The sequence below is a fragment of the Trichoderma aggressivum genome (assembly GCF_033847375.1).
Source record: "Trichoderma aggressivum f. europaeum strain CBS 100526 chromosome Unknown scaffold_004, whole genome shotgun sequence".
NCBI lineage: Eukaryota > Fungi > Ascomycota > Sordariomycetes > Hypocreales > Hypocreaceae > Trichoderma > Trichoderma aggressivum.
Window position 1 is genome coordinate 1,347 of NW_026946370.1, and position 21,247 is coordinate 22,593.

The 21,247-nt window shown below is 41.3% G+C and overlaps 5 protein-coding genes across 5 annotated transcripts; 3 read left to right on the forward strand and 2 right to left on the reverse strand.

Moving 5' to 3' along the window:
• Positions 1-4,072: 4,072 nt before the first annotated feature.
• Triagg1_1579 (uncharacterized protein) lies at positions 4,073-5,045 on the forward strand (the record flags this gene model as incomplete). Its single annotated transcript, XM_062895664.1, has 3 exons — positions 4,073-4,142; positions 4,191-4,823; positions 4,873-5,045. 3 exons carry the CDS (start codon positions 4,073-4,075, stop codon positions 5,043-5,045), a joined length of 876 nt encoding a protein of 291 aa, XP_062759118.1.
• A 454-nt stretch (positions 5,046-5,499) lies between these two features.
• On the reverse strand, positions 5,500-6,891 carry Triagg1_1580 (uncharacterized protein; the record flags this gene model as incomplete). Its single annotated transcript, XM_062895666.1, has 2 exons — positions 5,500-5,927; positions 5,985-6,891. 2 exons carry the CDS (start codon positions 6,889-6,891, stop codon positions 5,500-5,502), a joined length of 1,335 nt encoding a protein of 444 aa, XP_062759119.1.
• A 1,756-nt stretch (positions 6,892-8,647) lies between these two features.
• Positions 8,648-11,731, forward strand: Triagg1_1581 (uncharacterized protein; the record flags this gene model as incomplete). The annotated part of the gene is made up of 8 exons (XM_062895667.1): positions 8,648-8,821; positions 8,873-8,930; positions 8,987-9,273; positions 9,328-9,741; positions 9,793-10,004; positions 10,071-10,242; positions 10,296-10,528; positions 11,188-11,731. 8 exons carry the CDS (start codon positions 8,648-8,650, stop codon positions 11,729-11,731), a joined length of 2,094 nt encoding a protein of 697 aa, XP_062759120.1.
• A 3,311-nt stretch (positions 11,732-15,042) lies between these two features.
• Triagg1_1582 (uncharacterized protein) lies at positions 15,043-15,330 on the reverse strand (the record flags this gene model as incomplete). Its single annotated transcript, XM_062895668.1, has 1 exon — positions 15,043-15,330. One exon carries the CDS (start codon positions 15,328-15,330, stop codon positions 15,043-15,045), a length of 288 nt encoding a protein of 95 aa, XP_062759121.1.
• Positions 15,331-16,471: 1,141 nt separating this feature from the next.
• Triagg1_1583 (uncharacterized protein) lies at positions 16,472-17,741 on the forward strand (the record flags this gene model as incomplete). Its single annotated transcript, XM_062895669.1, has 3 exons — positions 16,472-16,487; positions 16,569-16,749; positions 16,808-17,741. The coding sequence occupies 3 exons, from the start codon at positions 16,472-16,474 to the stop codon at positions 17,739-17,741; spliced, it is 1,131 nt and encodes a 376-aa protein (XP_062759122.1).
• Positions 17,742-21,247: the final 3,506 nt, after the last annotated feature.

A 21,247-nucleotide genomic window follows, 5' to 3' on the forward strand; every position in this document is an offset into this window, starting at 1 on the left:
CTATACTTTTCTTAAGTATTCTCCCTAACTTAGCCTTAATTTTCTTTAAGCTTATTACTTTTCTTATTACCTTTTTTATATTAACTACCCTAGTAGTAACTTTTTTTAACTTAGCCTACTATTAATAATAACTAATTACTTTTCTTAGTAGTAACTATAGTAACTATAGTATTTACCTTATTTACCTTATTTAATATAAAATTTCTTAAAAAGTATTATTATTACTTTATATTAATTACTATAAGCAGGCTTACTTAACTAGCTACTACTATAGCCCTTTATTATTATTAATAAGCCTTTATTTTTACCTAAAGTCTTTATTTATATACTTAAGAAATTTATACTAAAGCTTATTAATTTTTTAAAAATTTAATACTATCTTTAGCTATAGCTAATTTAAGTAAAAAATATTTAATATATAATAGTTATATATTATAAAACTACTATATATTACCTATAGATCTTAGATATATTTTATTTACTACTACTTATATAACTTACTTATTAATAGGTTAAATTAGCTATTATTATTACTATCCCCCGCTGCCTTAACTCTATCTAGCTTAAGCTAGTAAATTACTAAACCCTTAATTTAGTGCTTAAGCTTAATAACTATATATTAATAGTTTAATACTTTAAGCTTAATACTAAAATATATATTAGTAAGTAAACTTAAGTACTTATTAAAATACTTTATATTCTAAAGTTTATACTTAACTATTTTCTAAAGCTATAGGCTAAGCTTCTTAAATAGCTTATAAATACTAAATAGCTTATATATTACTTTCTTAAATAGTAGTAGTTATATAATATATATTACTATAACCTAGCTTAAATATTTTAGTAAAAAGCGCACTACCCTATAGCCTTAGTTTATTAATTTTTTACTTTTATTATAATTTATTACTAATATTACTTACTTATTAAATATAAAAATATTTTTTTATAGTTTATTTATATTATAGTACTTAAGTATTATTATCTTTAGCCTACGCCTTAGTTATTCTTTTTAAATATATATTACCTTAATAAAGCTTACCTTAAATTACTTAAGTAATATAATAAAGTCTTTTACCCTTTACTAGTAGTATTTATACTTTATACTTTTATTATTACCCCTAACCCTTTTTTAAAATATTTTACTAATAGCCTTTATTATTTACCTAAACCCTAGCTTAAGCTATATATTTTTCTAGTTTATAATAAATAACTTACCTAGGCCCTTATATATTAAGCTATTAGTAATATCCCTAAGCTAAATTATTTTCTTTATTTAACTTTATTAATTAAATATAAGCTTATTTATTAATAACTTAGTATTAGCAGCAGTAGCTTATATAATATACTAAAAGCCGCTTACCTTAATCTACTCCCCTTAATAATTAAATATTAGCCTATTACTTTTTTATACTAAATAAGCTATTTTATTTTTTTATTACTAATAGCCCTTATTATATATTATTTACTAAATAATTATACTAAATAGTATATATAAGCTATTTATAAGCTATTAATAATATTTCTTTTAGAAGTAATTAATAATATTAAGCCTAGCCTTACTACTACTTAAGCCTTTATTTAACTTACTTAATTTATTAGATTTATTTATTTTACTATTATTATTACCTTTAAAAAAGTATTTTAATATTAAAATATATTTATATTATAAAAAACTAGTAAGAAAGTAGGTATATAAGTATAATAAAATTTATATTTTATATAATTAGTTAATACTAAGTATAGTTATAAAGTATAAAAGCAGGTTGTAATACTGCTCTCTGCCTAGCTTTTACTTAATTAAGCTAATATAGTATTAAAAAATAATTAAATTAAGTATATTCTACTTTAGGTTATTATACTTATTATTATTATTATTATCGCTATTGTTTTTATCCTAGTTTTTTAGCCTGTTATTTTTAAAAGCGGTTATAAAAGTATTAAAATATTATATAACCTCCTTAAGCTCTGCCTATTATAAGTTAGTAAACTAAATATTATACTTACTTTTAGCCTTAGCGCGCCCTAGTAGCTAGACCTTAATATAATAGTAAAAATATTACTGCTAATATAAATTATACCTCTTTATTATTATAACCTTTTAGTTCTTCTTAAATAGCTTATTAAATAGCTTTATTAAGTTAATACTAGCTAGCTACTTAAGTATTTTATCTAGTACTTACTTAATCCGCTAAATATATTTATAAAGAACTTAATTAAAGCTTGCCCTAAGGTACTATAGTTATTAGTTTACTTTAATTATCTCTTAGTAATATAATTACTACTTAGCTACCTTTAAGGCTAGCAGTAAGCTTACTTAGTAAAGTATTTTTTAGTTTTTTTTTTATAAATAATAAGCTAGCTTTATAAACTTAACTTAATTTAACTTAGTATTTACCCCGCCTAATATTTTAATTAACTATTACTACTTTACCTTAAGCTTTATAATACCTTATTTATAAACCTTAGCTATTTTAGCTAATGCCTTAATATTATTATTACTACTATTATTATAAATATCCCCTTCCTTTATATTATATAAGCCTTAGATATACTTACTGCTTATTATACTACCCTGCTAATTACTTATATTTATAATCTAATACTTAGTATACTATTTCCATAAGAATATTTATAATATAATAATTTTCTAATCTTTTTTACTATTCTTAAATTAATAATTACTATTACTTTTATATATACTTATATTTTTTTTATTAATAATAAAAAAATAGTATTCTTTATAATTATAGCCTTAAAGTATTAGTAAATAGCTAATAAATAAGCTATAGTTATTTAATAACTTAGTAGATTAAGGGTTATTTATAGTAATATTAGTTTTTATAAAAAAATAAAAATTAATAATACTTTTTAGTATAAATTTTATAAGCTTATACTATTTTTAAAAGTATAATATAATTATTTTTAATAATAGTTAAATAGTAGTATAATACTATAAATAAATTAATAAGCTATATAGCTTATATAGTTAAATATACTTAATTTAATTAAATATATTTATAGCTAATACTTAAGGATAAATAATAATAATAAAACTTTTTTTTTTATTAAGTAATTAACTATTATATTTATATAGTAATAGCTGCCCTTTTATTACTATATTATAATATAGCTTAACTTAATTAAAAGCAGCTGATAATCCTTACTTAGGTTTAGATCTAGTTAATTATAATAGTTATTTAAGTCTAGGTTATTTTAGTCTAGGTTATTTTAGTTTAGGCTATAGAAGTAAGCCTGCTTTTTTAATCTATAGATAAAGAAACGCAGCCTGTTTCTATTAGTATTTTAGAGTAAAGAAAGCGCAGCTGTTTTTTTAATTTATAAATTAAACTAGCCACTAATAATAAACTATTTTAGTTCTTAATCTATAGATTAAAAAGCTTAAGCTTTTTTCTTTATTTATATAATAGAAATGCCAGAGTTATAAAACTTTACTTAGGTTTAGCTAACAGGTTCCACTCGGGTTATAATCTAGCCAACTATAGTAGTTATTCTAGTCCACGGTTATTCTAGTCTAAATAGTCTGTGCGCACCTGTTATTTACTAGTGTTTCTAAGGTCGTTGGACTTAAATAACCGATGGATTAATAGGTAGGTAATCGAACATGGCCCCCAATCCGCATATTTTGAAAAATGCATCGACCTCAAGGTTGGTTAAGGTTCATCCCAGAGTCCAAATCTGGGTAGAGGCTTAGGCCTAGTTTCCATAGCATGTAAGAACTTTTGCTTCAGTAGGTTTGTTTGCCACGCTTCCCCCACAGACCAGAAGATCTGTACCTGACCGTCGTTACCACGCTAAGGGTGGCCCACAGTCCGCGTGCCTCGCCGGGGTTGAGGAGGTAAAGTCCCGATTTGAATGTCCCTGCTTGCAGGTTTGTGCAACTCTCCGGAGACCACCGGATTCTTCTCTCAAGCCCGGCCCTTGCCTATATATATTTTCTGCTAGTTTCTCGAATTTCTCTTCTATATTCAGATAATCGATTCCATCCTTGTAATTACTGCCTACTAAGCATATCTCTTGACCCATCGTGTCTCTTCGTATCACACCAACGAACATGTTACCAGAGAATTATTCTCACCGTCCAGTTGCCGTCCTAGGAGGTGGTGTATTGGGGAGACGCATTGGTTTGTAACTCTGCGAGACTTCAGATATCCTTTAAGCTAATATTCCAGCTTGTACTTGGGCATCTGGTGGATATGACGTCCAAATTCGGGAGCCAGATCAAAAACAGCATGAGTCTTGTCTCAACTACATCAAAGAGAATGCTGAAAGGTACCCTGCTGCCGGAAAGACAACCGCTGGAACCGTCAGAATATTCCAAGATCTTGACATGGCTGTCCAAACCGCCTGGCTTGTCATCGAGGCAGTCCCCGAGAAAATCCAAATAAAAATAGACACTTTCTCGGAACTCGAAATCCATGCTCCCAAGGATGCCATTTTAGCCAGCAATTCATCATCATACAAGTCCTCTGAGATGCTTGGAAAAGTCAAAGACACAACAAAATCGCGAGTCCTGAATACGCATTACTACATGCCTCCCGAAAACATGGTCGTGGAGCTGATGACGGATGGTTACACAGATCCAGACATCTTTCCTTTCCTAATGAATAGACAGAGAGAAGTCGGTTCTAAGCCTTTCTTTGCAAAAAAAGAATGCACAGGATTCATTTTCAACAGACTCTGGGCGGCGATAAAAAGGGAGACGTTGTCCATTCTCGCCGAAGGAGTGTCAACGCCAGAGGAAATCGACACTCTCTTCATAGAATTAACGAGAAGTTGGGGAGGGCCTTGTAAATTTATGGACGGTTAGTATTTTCTCCTTCGGCTTGAATATTTTCACTGACATATGAAAAGCCGTTGGTTTGGACACTGTTGCCCTTATAGAGGATCACTACATTAAGGAGCGCCAGCTGTCTCCAACTTATACTGTGGACTTCTTGCGTCGTGAATATCTTGAAAAGGGTAAACTTGGCGCAAAATCTCCCCACGGTGGCCTGTATCCTCCTCAACCTACGAGTATCGCTTAGGATTCGGCCTCTGCACCCGAGACGCAAAATATTTTTCTTAGGGAGAGGTACAATGCCATCCTTATGAGAGCAAAGTAGATGCTTATCGTCAGATTTATGGCTATTGTAAGCCTCGCACCCTACATCGTAGGTGAGAGCTTAGGGTTGCTGACTGAGAAATTCTGAACAATGATATGGCTTGGGATGGGGATCAACGCACGGCTGAAAGGAGACTGGTCAGCTACAACCCAATTTCTTAAATACATCACGTCAGATATGACTTCAGATGCAAATCTCGGATATTGAAACTGAGCTATTCTTTTGTGGTCATTTGTTCACTGTATTAATAATTAGAATACGCTTAGTCCTCAATCTCACAGCCATTCCATTGGCCATGTGGATGGGAGGGTAGCCTCTTGTACGAAATGTGCGTATCTTCGAGTTTCTTGTCATCTGGCGCTGCTGAAGAAAACATCTATCGAGATGCTTGGACTGACTTTGAGCTCTGGGGAAGATGCTTCAACGCTGATTCTAAAGTTGAGCTTAAGCTGTCATATGATTCCTGTGTGATTTTTTTATCCCTATAGTCTCGGTCGATGGCTTTGCGCATGAGTTGCACACACGCCACCACATGATGTGGATAAGGATCGATGGCGATAAGGGGAGCAGTAAATGTCATACTACGAGTTGTTCCGCCTCCGCTAGGTAGACCTGGTAAAGGAGAATCGATGTCTCGTCTCAACGTAATGGTATTATGAAGACCAAATGCCAGTGCATTTATGACAGTGTTTTCTGCTTCCACACTAGCATCTTTAAGATCAACAAGCAAGTCGTACCGATCTACGACTTCTATCGTATCCAGCACCATCAGGATGCTCAAAGAATAATGAAGCATCAAAGAGACTGGTTAAGCTGAGGTTAGCCAAAAGGAACTGTTATGGATGTGTCGAGCATACTCACACCAACGAAGCTTTGTTTGCTGACCAAGGAACTGCATACGCTTGTAGCATTCATCAAGAAAAGGACGGAATGTAGTATCAAACTCCTTAATGGAACTGCTAACATAGGAAAGGGCCTTTCGAACCTCATGCTCATCGTGGCCATCCCGAAGAGCTTCTTTGAGATTGGCAGCCAGCTTCCAAGTCAACAGCTTCCAGCAGGCGGCAGCTGCGATAATCTCGTTGGCTCTTTCATCTGTCATCTCAGCACTGCCTAGGCGCCAACTCTTTGAAGATTCATTAAACACATTCAAGCAAGTCCGAACCAATTTCCACGTAAATTCGGACTCAAAGCCAAAGAGCCCTGATGAGAGAAGTGGTCTGCAATTGAGGGTGAGAGATGCGGATGTGTCAAATGTGATTGCTGCCCAGTATGCAATGTTTTCCGCGTTGATAAAACTAGAAGTATCGGCAGCTTCTGGAGTGGCACATATAGATGCCGAACTCAACGACGGAAACACTTTTGAGCCACTGAACTGTAGGTTTCTTTGCCGGGCCCGAAGAGACTGGACTTGTTGCAAAGCCGCGTGGATGCAAACTTGTCCAGAGACACCATCCATCTCCTCGTCTTCCGAAATACCCATCGGGATGGGAGTCAAAGCAAAGAGAAAAAGGGACAGCATCGATCGATACGAGGGGCGATTGATAATTCTCAGCATGTCCCTTCGAGCCTGTCGCCACATGGTCTGTATTTGGTGCAGGTTATCGATGCCGACTAAATCATCTGAAGGGGTGATTGGTAGCCATCTTGCGGCGAAAGCAGCAATGCTATTGCACAACGATTGTTCAATTGAAACGTCTCGTTTCTCGTCCTGCCGAATCCACTGTGCCTGGCCGGAGCTTTGATTCCCTTTAGAAGTCTCAGCCATGTATCTGTCGAGGTGACGACACAAATCTGATATGCTAATGTACCGTTCGGCGAGGTCATCTTGTCCAAATCTATCACAGTAAGCTAGAGATACACGGGAGAGGCAGGGCTGTAGCCCACACTTACAGGAAAGGGCAGCAGTACCGGCCCATCCAAGACCCAAAAACGACCTCAAAATTTTGTCTATACAGAGTGTGAAGCCATTCAGAATGAGAGTTGCTCAGTGGATGCGTCTCAGCGTCTGAGAGGGGAGATACAAGCTCCGACAAAGCTTGCTCTGAAGACTCAAGCTGTGAGTATGGCGTAGGCCTGAGTGGACTCTGCCAAAAATCATGACTGTTGATGGGATTAACCTCCGGCGAAGATGCATTAGTTGGCTCTTCTGCTGATACTTGGTCGATGAGAAGGTGGGAGGTTCGCTTATATCGACCTTGCGATTTCGAGGAAATAGTTGTATGTCTAGTAGAAGATCCCTCTTTGGCATCTTGGATCCACTGTACATGATGGTTAGGTTCGCTGAATCTTAGAAATTTGTTCTTGGGTCTAACTTTGAATGTGCAGGCTCGATTCCGATTCAAGCAGCGGGTACAGGGAGCAGATGGTATATCAGCAACACTGCGTCGGTTCTGCGCATCGCATGCGACCCGCGATCTGCGGCATTCGTCACAACTAGAAAATTGGGTACGGCGTGTAACGATGCGGTCTCTCATGGTCTGACAATGGGTTCAAGTGGGCGTCTGGAAGCACCCGATACTTGCAGAGTCACAACGCGTTACTCAAGGATCGGATCCGATAGATAATAATGAGATCCAACAAGTGTCTGAGTGTGCTATATCGGGATTACTTGTCCTGAAAGGAGAAGAAAAAAGGAAAGTACTCTAGAAAACTTTGCTAGATCCATATCTCCGTTCTTTTACTACCCCAGACCTTCGACGCTCAGAATGCGGGGTAAACGCTAGCTATGAAGAAGGGGAGATACGTGGTATGGATCAAGAAATGGAAATGTGGCGCTATCGGCAAAAATGAATGCGCAGGAACAGAGACTCATGCTACATGTAGCAGCTACTATCTCCCGTTGAAAAGTATGTCACTGCTTATGAATGAAAGTGGCAACACGATGTAGCCGAATCGGATCACTCTCTCCCGGCCAATCACTCGAAGACTTAATAGATGCTAATGTGGATTATCGGAACCGACCAGAACTGTGGCGTCAAACGAGAATCACTGCCAATGTCACGCCCATCATGCATGACTCGAGTATCCGTAGGTCGTCAGCGCCAGGAGCTCAACTCACCTTACAATATGTCGGATCCGATAACCATTTTGTTACCGCTTTTATTACCGCCATTTTAAGCTCAATTCAACATCTCACACACACCCACAAAGCTTCCCCTTGCAGACAATAGTTCGTTCCAACAAAGTGCGGGGGAGACGCTAAGGGCGATTCCCCCCAGATGCTGTGCCCTGTTTCCCCAGCTGATCACCTCATGATTTATCCAAATGCACCCCTATGGGTCGCCCGTTCGGCAAGCCACCCACAGTCTTCACCGAAGAAGTCTAATAAACTAGAATGGCTTGTTATCCGCAAAGGTCAAGACTGTAGGAACATATATGACGTGGAAACAAGCATATTTCAACATCCTGATGGTCCCTACATTTCGTTATCAAAGCGCATCAATTCAACCTTCTTCTAAGGCACACCAACATCGTTCTTCAACCATTGCTCCCGAGGAGTAGTGTCATCTTCTCTCAACATCATGGCTCTCTACAGTTCTTTCACTGAGAAAGCTAAAGTGGTGGAGGCAGAGATGGCCAATACATCTGTTCGAAGCGGGAAAGTAGAGATTGACGGTGCCAATGGCATCAGGGGAGTTTCGAGCGCTACTCTAGAGTCATTTTCTCATCTGGATGAGAAGAAGATCCTTCGCAAAGTATGTTTGCAGTAGTCTCACACAGTCTATATAACTAACAAAGTGACATAGATGGATCTTCGGTTGATCCCCATGCTTGCGATCCTCTATCTTCTCTCTTTCTTAGACCGTAGGTGCGACGAAAAGATTCATGACGAATATCATGCTAACGCTATTCTTGTACAGGAGGAAACATTGGCAATGCGAAAATTGAGGGCCTCCAAGAGGATCTCAACCTGTCGCCCGATCAGTACAACTGGTGTCTCACTGTTTTCTTCTTCACATATGCAGCTTTTGAGGTACCCTCGAATCTACTTCTCAAGAGGCTCCGCCCCAGTGTCTGGCTTCCCACAATCATGGTTGCTTGGGGCACGGTTATGACCCTAATGGGCATCGTACGAAACTATCACGGCCTTCTCATCGCGCGCATCTTCTTAGGCGTCACCGAGGCGGGTCTGTTTCCAGGTGTTGCTGTATGTCTCCCTAAATTTGTCTTCAGATTCTTCCTCGGCTAATAAATCATTCAGTACTATTTAACCATGTGGTATTGTCGACATGAGATCCAGTTTCGCCAAGCGCTGTTCTTCTCCGCAGCCTCAATCGCCGGTGCTTTCAGTGGCCTATTGGCCTTTGCTATTGCTAAGATGGATGGAACTGCTGGGCTGGAGGGCTGGCGCTGGATCTTTATCCTTGAAGGAATTGCGACAGTGGTGGCAGCGGTGCTGGCCTTTTTTATCCTACAAGATTTCCCAGAGACGGCTACGTTCCTCACTGAAGAAGAGCGAGCCTTTGTGGTACTCCGTCTGAAGTATCAGGCACAAGCAGGTAAACTTGACACAGACCAGGTGCAAGTTGCACAGGCCGAAGAGTTCCAATGGAAGTATGTCTGGAGTGCCTTTAAAGACTGGCAGATTTGGGTCAGTATCGTGGTTTATTGGGGCGTGAGTAAACAAGTCCTCTTCTCGTCTAACACAGTTCTGACATTTGGCTAGATCGTTTGTCCCCTGTATGGAATCAGCTTGTTTCTTCCTACCATCATAAAGAATTTGGGATACACGTCGAACAAGGCCCAGCTCATGACAATCCCTATCTACATCACAGCTGCTATTCTCGCCGTTGTCGTGGCATACGTTTCGGATCGTGTTGGAAAGCGAAGCCCCTTCATCATTACTCTGCTCTGTATCATGATTGTTGGCTTCTCCATGTACGCCACTCTCACACTTCCAGTCCGATTCATATCCATCAAGCTGACCGCTATTCCTTTCTCTAGGTGTATCTCATCTAGTAATCCAAGGGTAGTCTACGGTGGCGTATTTATTACAGCCTGTTCCATCTATCCAGCCTTCCCTGGTATCATTTCTTGGCTTGCAAACAACCTGGCCGGCAGCTACAAGAGGAGCGCCGGTATGGCACTTCAGATTGGTATCGGAAATCTTGGCGGAGTAGGTTCCTTTGACTTCAGCGGAACTTCAGATTTTGTTAACAAATAGAATAGGCCATGGCATCGAATTTCTACCGACAAAAGGACGGCCCTCGATATATTCTCGGTCACGCATTGGAGCTTGGCTTCATTAGCGCTGGAATCATTGCCGCCCTCATTTTAGTCTTTGCATACCTGCAAATCAACAGAAAGCGCGAAGCCAAGGTGGCTCGGGGCGATATGAATCAATACACCGCTGAGCAGCTTTCTGGTAAAGGTGACAAGGCATTGACTTGGAGATACATGCTGTGAGATAATAGTAAAGAAGCTGCAATTGAAACAGACTGCCTAATTTAAGTTGGATACACACCTAGCAGCTATTATCTTTATTTTCGTCGTTTCTAGGATTTTGCAATTCAACTTCGCCCTTCATATATCGTCGAGAGCTCTCGCATTCCGTGCTCAGCTTAGTATTAATACCTCTTATTGGTTGACGTACGTGTCGTAACCAAGGCCGAAATACAGCCCGTATTTCTTCTACCTACAGCAAGGCTCCATAAAGACGTACCCCATGTGAGATTCCAGGAACACACTCCATTTGCCCAAACAAAATGCGACATTTTCGCGTGACAGCTGAGTCATGTAATCATCAATTATGTGCAATTGCCTGTAGTCTTACCCGCAGCAATTCCTATTCCTTGCGTTGATAGCAAAGGTAGAATGCTTCTGAAGCCGTGAGTCATGTCGATATAATGAGTTTGAAGTGAGGTCTAAGTGGGGTTACTGAGCGTAATCTACATACTGTACGTAGTAACCCTATATAAGATTCGGAAGATGAGTCACACACAGCATTTGCGCACTCAGCCGTCTTAGGCGGTTAAAGATGAGAACTCAAATGTTGTTGAATCTACCCTTTTTATATTATCTGTATAATTTCCATTCTAGTAACCTCTATCTTGCAATCTAGGGTCAAGATGTTGGAATTGCGCACCCTGTCAGCTGACGATTGGGAGGCATGGAAAGCTGTGCGCCTGAGAGCGCTGGCAGATACGCCAGGTGCCTTTGGTTCTGGATTCAACGACTGGGCCAACGCACCAGAATCTCGGTGGCGCAGCAGACTATCAATACGAAATGCAATTGATCTTGTGGCATACAAGGTTGATGAGACTGCCAGCGAGCGCGCAATTGGAATGGCAACCGGGGTCCCGACAGGGAATGAGGGGGCTGAGATTATCTCAATGTGGGTGGACCCTAGCTTTCGAGGTAGAGGACTCGCTTCTTCTCTTATAGGAAGAATTGCGAGCTGGGCCGTACAGTCTGGATTCGTCGAGCTTCGACTTGCAGTGCGACCAGATAATGCTACAGCACGATCAGTATACCAACGCAACAGCTTCATGGTATCCGACGAGCCGGGTGATGAGATTCCTGACGGCAGGCGCGAAATAATAATGGTTCGCAACCTCAAAAATAACCAGGCTTCTAGCTCCTCAATAACAATCGTCAATCATTAAAGTAAGTTGCTACAAACTTAACTCATACTGCCTTGTTTAACGTACTCTGGTTAGATTATATTTTATATACATTTCTGACGATTGGAAATATTAGACATACACTCAAACTAGACAAGAGTTGTTACTAGTGATGAAAGGGCTTTATTTCAATAAGCTTGAGAGCCGTTTAACATGGAATCTGAGTTATAGAGCTCTTCGCAAACCAGGCTTATAGCTGATACTTCATTACTACATTGGATCCTGGTTCTGGCAAGGTTCATTACTACATTGGATCCTGGTTCTGGCAAGGTTCATTACTACATTGGATCCTGGTTCTGGCAAGGTTCAAGGGATTGTGTTTTTCATTTAGACACACGAACATAATAAAGAGACACTTTGTCTTAGTACATGCCAAACACATCTGATTAAACAGGGGTGCCTTGCAACCCACTGAAGTGTTGCAGTTTAGCTCTTTCAGCACAAGGCATGCCAGGGGTTGTCTGGCCTATTGGAAACCGAGTATAGCCCAATCCCCAATACCTTTTGACAATCTATATTTTTAAAAATCTTATATAATAATAGAGGCCCTTGGATTTCACTCAATAATTATAGTTTAGGTATAACTATATAAGTTACACTAGGATTATACAGCCTACTGGAAGCCAAACATTGCCCAGCTTTCCCACAACTTTTAGCAATTTGTATTTTCAAAAAGCTTCTGTGATAATAGGGGTCTTCATAATTTACTGAATTATTGTAGTTTGAAGAAGCGCCAAGCTGTCGCTAAAGAACTAACGAGGCTGCTTCTTATATTATCCTCGCTATTATAAAGCTGCTGGCTCGATATATATGAGACACCCTTTACCGTCTCAAACTTTACTCTAATTGCAAACACATAACCAAGAGTTCTGTGTAGTGTCCTCTGCTCAAGACTTAACTTTTAATAACTGCTGATCCAATGCTGAAACTGGTCGAGGTTCACGTTGTATTCTGCATTGCATTCTAGCGCTCTGTTATGGGCATATTAACCGCAGTACAGGTTCATGTGCAAATGAGATAAAGTTACATAAAAGCAAGGCCTTTATCATGATGAGAGATGGGGTAAGTAATTTATGGGCCCGCCGAATCAAAGCAACCTTTTTCGACATAATAATACTTGTTACACGCGACGTAAGCAATTATTGGATGGTTGACTTACTGCAATGCCCAATCGAGCTGTATTTTATAAGCCTCCTATGTACTTGAATCGCGAGCAGTCGACAAAACTCGGTCAGAATAGCAGAGGCCATAGCTGCAGTTTTCGGTGACGTTCCTGTAGCTGGTTGGACCTTTGTTATTTCCACCTGAGTATCCTGGCACTGGAGAGATTTTGTGCATTGTGCACTTTATGTGTCGCGAATCATGTTTTACTCAGAACCCCAAGCACTTCGCGCCATGTGAGGGTTTCCAGGTCAATATTTAACATTTTGTGATGCAGAAACTCACTTCTATAATTCTTCTGCTATTAGTTTCTCCCATTGATTCATCTCAATCCTATTTTTTGATGTGTGGCTGGTCGAGAATGTACGTTGTTTACATAGTGGGCCATAACTTCATTGGGTTGACAATTCCTACAATTCGATTACCTAGATAAGACTTTGTGTATGTAATTTATTCTCGTTCACGCCCGCATGTCTCCTCTGCAATGTATACCCTTCTACATACATACCACCTCGTTTTTTCATTTCTTGGGAAAGACCTAAACCTTCGAGTCCTAACCATGCATACCCTAAAGGAAAAGAAAAAAGCATGTTAAGGATTCCAAAAAGATATTTAAAACAAACCAATTATGTACTTAATCCTCGATGAAAGATTGAGTATATTCATTGATTATATATTTAATTCTCATAAAGATATTATTACCCTTTTCTATAGTTTACATATAGACTCAACGTATGACATTGGTTCTTCACCCCTTGATATTCTCCATTGATTACTGTAATGTAATATTTCAGGGTAACCTTCAGTCAACCAACCCCATTTCTCCATGAAACCTGGAGTGGCTTCCCAACTTTGTGGTCTATCTGGATCGCCCCATAATATCAGGCAATTTTTAGTTGCTATCAAACTATCGTCAAGCATATCCCCTCGGACCAGTTGACCATGACTTTTAGGAGGGCCCATTGTTTGCTTTGAAGGATATATCATCCGACTTACTGGATAGCCAATTAAATCGACTATGAATTCCCAGTGATTGAAACGATGCTCATTCAGAATGAGGTTATCCCTTATCCTGGGGAAAGGAAGGAAGTCAATCCAGGTCCTATGGGGAAGCCTTCTCTGAGATTCGGTAGGACACAGGCAAATGGGCATATCGGAAACAGTCGGGATAATGACGGTCTTGGCTGAAAATGGTTCCATGATGTTTGCTTTCACGACATCACCCGATGATTGCTTGAAATAGTGCTCTGCGACATGCGAGAGAAGAATTTTGTTTCTGAGAAACCCTCGGAAGGCGTTGTAGTTGACAAGATGAAGTAAATGATCCGAGAGAGGACATGTTATCTGCCATGATGGAGGTTTCGTTGCCAGAAGTGAGGATATAGATTCCAATCGCTGGCCGTAAAACTCCACATTAACCAGAGGTGACTTGTCCGCTATTTGACAAATGATAACTTTCGTGTCGCTGGTAGTTACACTCGTCTCAGCGTCATTATGGCGTGGCCGTGTTTTGGTTAACGGAGAAACGAAGGTGGTTTGATCAGAGCCTACTTCGTCCAGCCGCCATCGATCAATCTCAAATAAAGGTGACTTTCTTTTGGAAGGAGTCTGGTTTGCCAAGTCTACTTCTTTTAGGCGGGCCCCTATCACCGAGTCGGCATTAATGTCTTTGAAGCACCCACTATCTTACTCACGTCGTGCTCGCTGCTCAAAGCGGTTCCGGAGTCTCTTCCGCAATCTCTCGCTCTGGGAAGTAGAGGCATCATGTGCTAACCTGTGTGAAGCTGGCCCCACCTTGAGACTCAATTCACTTTTAGGTGGCGACATGGTCTCGCATTAGTTGGTTTCGGGGTTGGTAGTCAGTGCGCTCACAAATCCGCTTTACGAAGCGTTTGCTAGTTGAAAACAGGAAAAAGTGTCAGTTAGGCAGATCGTAGAATGTTTTGTTAATAGAGCCTGCCAGGAAGGCGGACATGGCACTAAAACACACCAACATCAGCAGTTGTCTGGCAAGGCAAGCAAGGATTAAAAGGAGAAATGTTAAACTACTACTCTGTAGCTGCGGACTGTTTGCTGACACCGAGCGATGGCGGACTTTATTGACCCGCTTTCTCCGCCCCTGGATTCGGTTACTACGCATTTACCGAACATGTGCGGTAGTTGAGTAAGGTGGTTACATGATGCTCATAACCGAAAGCACCGGAGTGACGTAAGGTGGCGATGATGAGGTGGTCGTACTTGACGGCCTTCTGACCACCTTTGTTTAACGTGACGGTAAAGCTGTTGCTGTTCGCATCTAGCGAGCTGGCGGCGCCGAGAATGAACTCAAACTCGTTGGCTGGGTACTGACTGAATTGAGGCTGCAGATCCTTTAGGATTTTATCATCGTTGAGTTGACCAGGGACAATGGCGCGTGGCATGGCCAGAGGAAAGTGATAATGAGTGTTCGGGGCCACAACGAGAAGCCTATAGTCTCTAGACTTTGACACAACCTAAACCATGGCCTGCCGGATCACTGACACCGCGCCCAATCCGGCGCCAAAAATCGCGGTGGTTCTCACGGCGTCAGGTTAAAGATGTAGAAGCTATAGTGCATGTATATGCACTTTGTCGAGGCTGAGCTGCTTTTTCGGGGATTGAAGGCGGCATCACGGACTTAAACAGTTATTCTCAAACAGTAGAGTGGTTGGCGTATGAACCTTGTAGGTGAATGGTATTGTGCGGTAAGAAACCTCCAGACTTAACATGCGTGCTCTATTGGACACCAAAGTGATATTTAGTTACCAGGATACGGGTGATGAAGGGGCTTCGATGACATATCCGGCAATTTTGATAGAGAACAGCCTCTAGACTACATATATCTATTGCAGCAAGTTGTCAAGAGCCGCGCGCTTTATGATTCAACCCAACAGTACTAAAACGTACATGGAGATGCACGTAATTCGAGCTGGTGTAGCTCCCCAAGCCAAGAAGGAGAGAAGGTGTCTCCTGGATGGGAGGCAATCGTTTTCCGGGATTCGCGTTGATACGTGTACTCGTCATCCAGGGGTGGATGTCGGCTCTAGCCAAAAATGGAAAAAATGTCAGAGAGGCTACTCTACATGTCCAGTGGGTGCGAACTAATGCCGAGCGGATGGCAACATATTCTATTGTATCCATATTGGAGACCTGGACGCAAGAACTCATCTGTTCCTCTAAAGTAGCAGGCAGGGGTCAAAACATTAAATAATTTGTTCCGGCACTATACTGCATATAGAGAAAATGTCAGTTAGCCCTTGTCAGTTATAATACTACCGTATTCCCTCGAAAAATTGGACTGTGGGTCTCTCCAGATTCCGTCCACTATTTATTTACCAGAGATAGCAGTCAGCTAACTTCATATATATAATTAAGCGAAGAAATCGAAGAGACCCACAGTCCAATTTTTCGAGGGAATACGGTAGGGAGATGCAAACTCCGTATATCGCTACCTACTAGGGACATGATGTCTATGCTTAGAAGTTTGCCAGTCTATACTCTGCCTACTCGGTAGATATCGGAGCAGTCTCCAAGTCGCTTCAGATGCAGCGGATTGCGGGTGAGGTATTAGTATAAAAGGCTTCTTCTCCCGTGCTCTTGAAGACATTACGAACATTTACTGAGACATAACATTTCATAGTCATCATGTTGCAATCCTTGGCTGTGATAGCCCTTGGGCTTCTTCCCTCTATTCACGCTATTTCGCTGACATTGCCGAACCAACTTATCAACAACCCCGTTAAGGCAGAATCAGAGATCCGCGCAGGAGACTTTGATGGTTCGAAACTGTGGCCGGGTGCGAATGAGACATCCTACGACTGGTGAGCCTCTTTTTATGCGATGCGGCCGACTTATGCTTACACTCTTTGAAAACAAAAGGTGGTATTTTGATGCTGTGTCTGCCACAACAAATGAGTCTGTAACTGTGGTATTCTACAACACTGGCCCCAATGGATTTCCTTTCGCCTATGTTGGCGGTGGTCCCTTCTCAGTCGGAATCTCTGGCTCCTTCAGCAATGGTAGCCTCTTTTCTTTAACCTCTCCGGTGACCGGGGACGTGGTCATTAAATCTGACGAGAGTGGTATTTCTGGCGAGTGGAGCGGCTCCGGCTTCTCATTCTATGGTACCAGCCTCGATGGCCCCAGCCCAACGTACGTTTTGAAAGTCGATGCCCCAGCCATCGGATGCTACGGTACCGTCACGCTTCGTTCGAGGGCGCCTCCACATCTGTCGTGTGGCCTTGACCACTCTGGTGCAAGAGAAGAGCTATTTCCAAACGTCTTCTGGGCGAACGCGCAACCTGATGCTGACGCAGTCGTCGACCTGAACATTCAGGGAACTTGCGTGCAGTTCACCGACGGAATTGGCTACCACGACAAAAATTGGGGTGACGCACCGTTTGTTTCCGTCACTTCATCATGGTATTGGGGCCATGCACGGTTGGGGCCTTACTCAGTGGTTTGGTTTGATGCGATTGATACAGCAGGAAAAGAGTATTTCTCCGGCTATGTGAGCCAGAATGGAGAATTGATACAGGGCAGCTGCACTAAAAATGCTGTAGTGGTGCGGCCATGGGGAAAGAACAGCGAATACCCTCCTAAAGCGAAGACGGGTATTATGGAAGGCTTGGATATAAAGTTCGATTTGGGAAAGGGTATGGAGATGGTGGTTAACGTGACGACAGGACTTGTCCTCATTGATACGGACAACTATGTTCGAACAGAGGGAACGGCCAAAGCCATTATAACGGGGTCCGGAAGAAACAGAGCGTATGAGGGTCGGACTCTTTTTGAGGAGTTTAAATTCAACTAACAGAGACCAGCTGCATGTAATCAAGATATATACTCATAGGCAAATCTGAAATGAGGATACTATTGTAACCCAACCTTTATGATCTTGATAATAAGCCTACAGGGTATTAGGGTGTTGATTAACGCTGAGTAATTCAACGAATAAAACTGAAGGTATGGAGTATATCCAATTGATATAAAAGACCCGTCCCTCGACTTGACATTTCATTCCTGAGTAGGGTGCAAACCTTTACCCCTTGGTAAATTGATCGAAACAAAGCCTGTGAGGGAAAGATGGAGGGAGATTTCCCTCGTCTGCCCTTTGTGTGCAACGTGAAGTGGGAACTTTCAGCCCGACTCTGAGGGTCATCTGTGGACTTGGGCTCGCACAGCCTTGAACTACCTAGTTGAACATGCAGATGAAAAGCTCAACCTGCAGATGCACGATTCACATGGTACGATTCCCGGACTGGGTATACATGGAACCTAGGCTAATATGTTTTGCAACAGCGCCCGAACATGACTGTCCTAGTATTACTTAGGTCACCCCAGCGGTATCAGCATCACTCACCGCTAGTTCCAATATCGCAGAGATATCTACTTCTACAGAGCCCTTCCCTATTAGAGGGAATAAGTAAAGTAAAATATTTTAATAGTACGTTTATACCCTATCTGACTATAATCCCTTTGTATATTTCCAGGCCTCTCTTCATTGGTTTAAGAACTAAATTGATGACGTTGAAAACAAATCATGTCATAGTATGAAAAATCACAATTGTAACTTCATCACATACTGCTGCCGTGCTCTCAGGATGGCAAAATTTGACGTAAGCACTGTTGCAAGTGGATACGCAAACTAACTTTGTATCAATATTTGGAGACCGACAGCCATGAAGCCCATTTACTTACAGAAACACCGACCATGGGAGAGTTGTTGGTTCTTCCCCATCTCGCCAAGTCGGGATGATTCGTGATGAGTGTTGTAGTATTGCCCATAGCACTATTTACACACCATATAACTGAGATTGGACCCGGATTGCTTTGCACTGGATAGAGGTCCAAGGTCGCCTTTTGTAGCTGTCATGGAGTATATGAACGGCCTTGTGCATTCTATAAAGCCGATAAAAGTTTTGGCGGTAAAACTATGTCTGAGCTAGTACAGGCGTAGGAAATGAACGGGACATGAATTTCTCCAGAGAATTAGGAAGGTGATCGATCTGCTGTGCTGTGTGGTAAAGCCCATGCTAGAGGGATATTCCATCTGAACCGGAGGTGAAACTGTGACCAAAAATCGCATGGAAAATTTGTAATTCATTTTTTGAAACCCATGCATTACTATTACTATGGCTAGGCTGGCAGCCGTGCCCATGGCGGAGGTCCATGATGAGCAACATGGTCGCTATCATTACAGTCACTCTTCGGTACGAGGTGGCCTGTGATAACCGTGTATCTGTGAGAACTGTAAAGACGACAGGGAGATCTGAAGGCAGCTGGGACACTTTGAAGAATATCTAGCTCAATAGCTGAATAGGTTCTGCGACACGATTCTTATTTTCCATCGCAACTTGATTCAAGTTTTGAATACTGCAATCGTGAGTAATTTTTAGTTGAAAACGATCGTAATATTGGCTGGTTTCATTGCGCATTCGGTTAGTTTACTCTGGGTCGTCAGCCACCATAGCTGCCGCTATCTTGAAGCCTGGAAGCACCGCTTCGCAGCTTTCTCTCGCCGGAGCGGTCGAGCCTCCCCGAGGACTTGTATTTACCGTCTTAGACTTCGGGCTAATTTCACAGAGGAGGCCAACTTCGTGCGTCGGCCAAACTTCAAAGCGCTACTCAGCATTTCTCTATTGCTAAAGAAACTTCCTGTCATCTTGGTAAACTGTTAAATACCAGTGTCCAACCCATGCATAGGTGAGCTAAATCGCTCCTGCACCATTACCTGAGGTACTAAGTCAATTTAAGAGTCATTTGTAGTCTAGATGATTTTAACCAATTTGACAAGCTTGAATTTAGCAGTTTATCCATGATATCTAGGTACAGTACGATAATTATGCGTTCCTTGGAACTATATTGTGTGGAGGGAGCTGTAGACGCATGCTCGTACTCACCATGGTTTTGAAGAGATATGTAATGAAACACCCTCCAAATTCCCAATTTGGTGAAAGAATTATCAACTATATAGCTGAACTACGAACTCTACATGTCATTTGAAAGAAGTAATTTTGGTTGGTAAAAAGTAGCAGTCGTGGGGTGCACGAGATATCCTAACCTACTCTCAAACAGGTAATCTCTCTCGCGGAGCCTACTATAAGACCGCCTGTACTCGTATATAGATACCGTGCTTTTCTTTGTCTTTCTGGCCACTTGATCTATACCACGGCTATTATCTCTCTCTCTGGGGCCTTAGTCCTCCATATCGTTATCAATTGTCGATATAGGCTTTCTCTTGTCACAAATCCATATTCTTTCATCGATATTCTTTCTAATCTTTACTTCAAGATAGCTCCTCGTATTGTGCTTATCGGGGCAGGGAGCGCTATGTTGGGTGATGTGTCCAATCCAAGCCCGCTCAAGGGCAGCACCATCGTTCTGAATGACATCGACGCTGAGATTCATGAGTTCGTGACTGAGATCGCCAACAAATATATCCAACAACAGAAACTCAACTACAGCGTCGAAGCATACGCTGATTTAGAAGGCGCGCTCAAAGGGTGTAATTTTTGCGTTATCTCAATTGAGTAACCCTAAGCCTATCTCGGCACACATAGCCAAATAGCTATGAAGGTGAGCATAGCAGCCTCAGATACTACTGTATTCGAGACATAGCATGCCCAGTAGTGTTTCGGCACGCATAAAATTAAACTTGACCTCGTCAGTATGCAGTACCGGAAGAGCATTCATACAAGCAGTGTAAAACATGCCCGACAACGAGGGATTATCCTTGCTCTTCATAGTCAATATAATGCGCGGTGGCAACTCTCTAGATAGTCGTGTGGAGGCAGTCGCGCAGACCGCCATGGTTAAGATATAAAGGAATCGATCAAATAGGTACCGCCTAGCGACAATATTTGCGTGGAAGCTCGGTCAGTGGAAGTATAGCAGGCTAGCAGACTTAATCAACGACAGAAACCGGAAGGAGTTTTAAAAAATTATGCTACATGGGAAAGACAATCTGGTGATACTGATCTGCCAGATATTCTATCACCGAGGTATCGGCAACGTAAGAATATTTCCATGCCGAGCCCGCTTTCATCACTAAGCTGTATGTTGGTGGCTGCCGCTGCAGTTGGCTGGTAACCTTGGTAGCCCGAGAGCGAGCAGGTGGCTGTGATACGCTTCGTAGTCGGTGAAAATGTTCACTAGTATCATTCGGCTACTTGGAACACAACTCATTCCTCGACGCTTGAATGGCCGATCAAAGTTGCATTCTGCGCCATATGAAGCGCAAGGCTGGGAAGGCTGCGGCGTCGGACCAGGTGCACACTGCGTCGCATGGTTACTCTTTTAGCGTCGTGCAAGATTGCA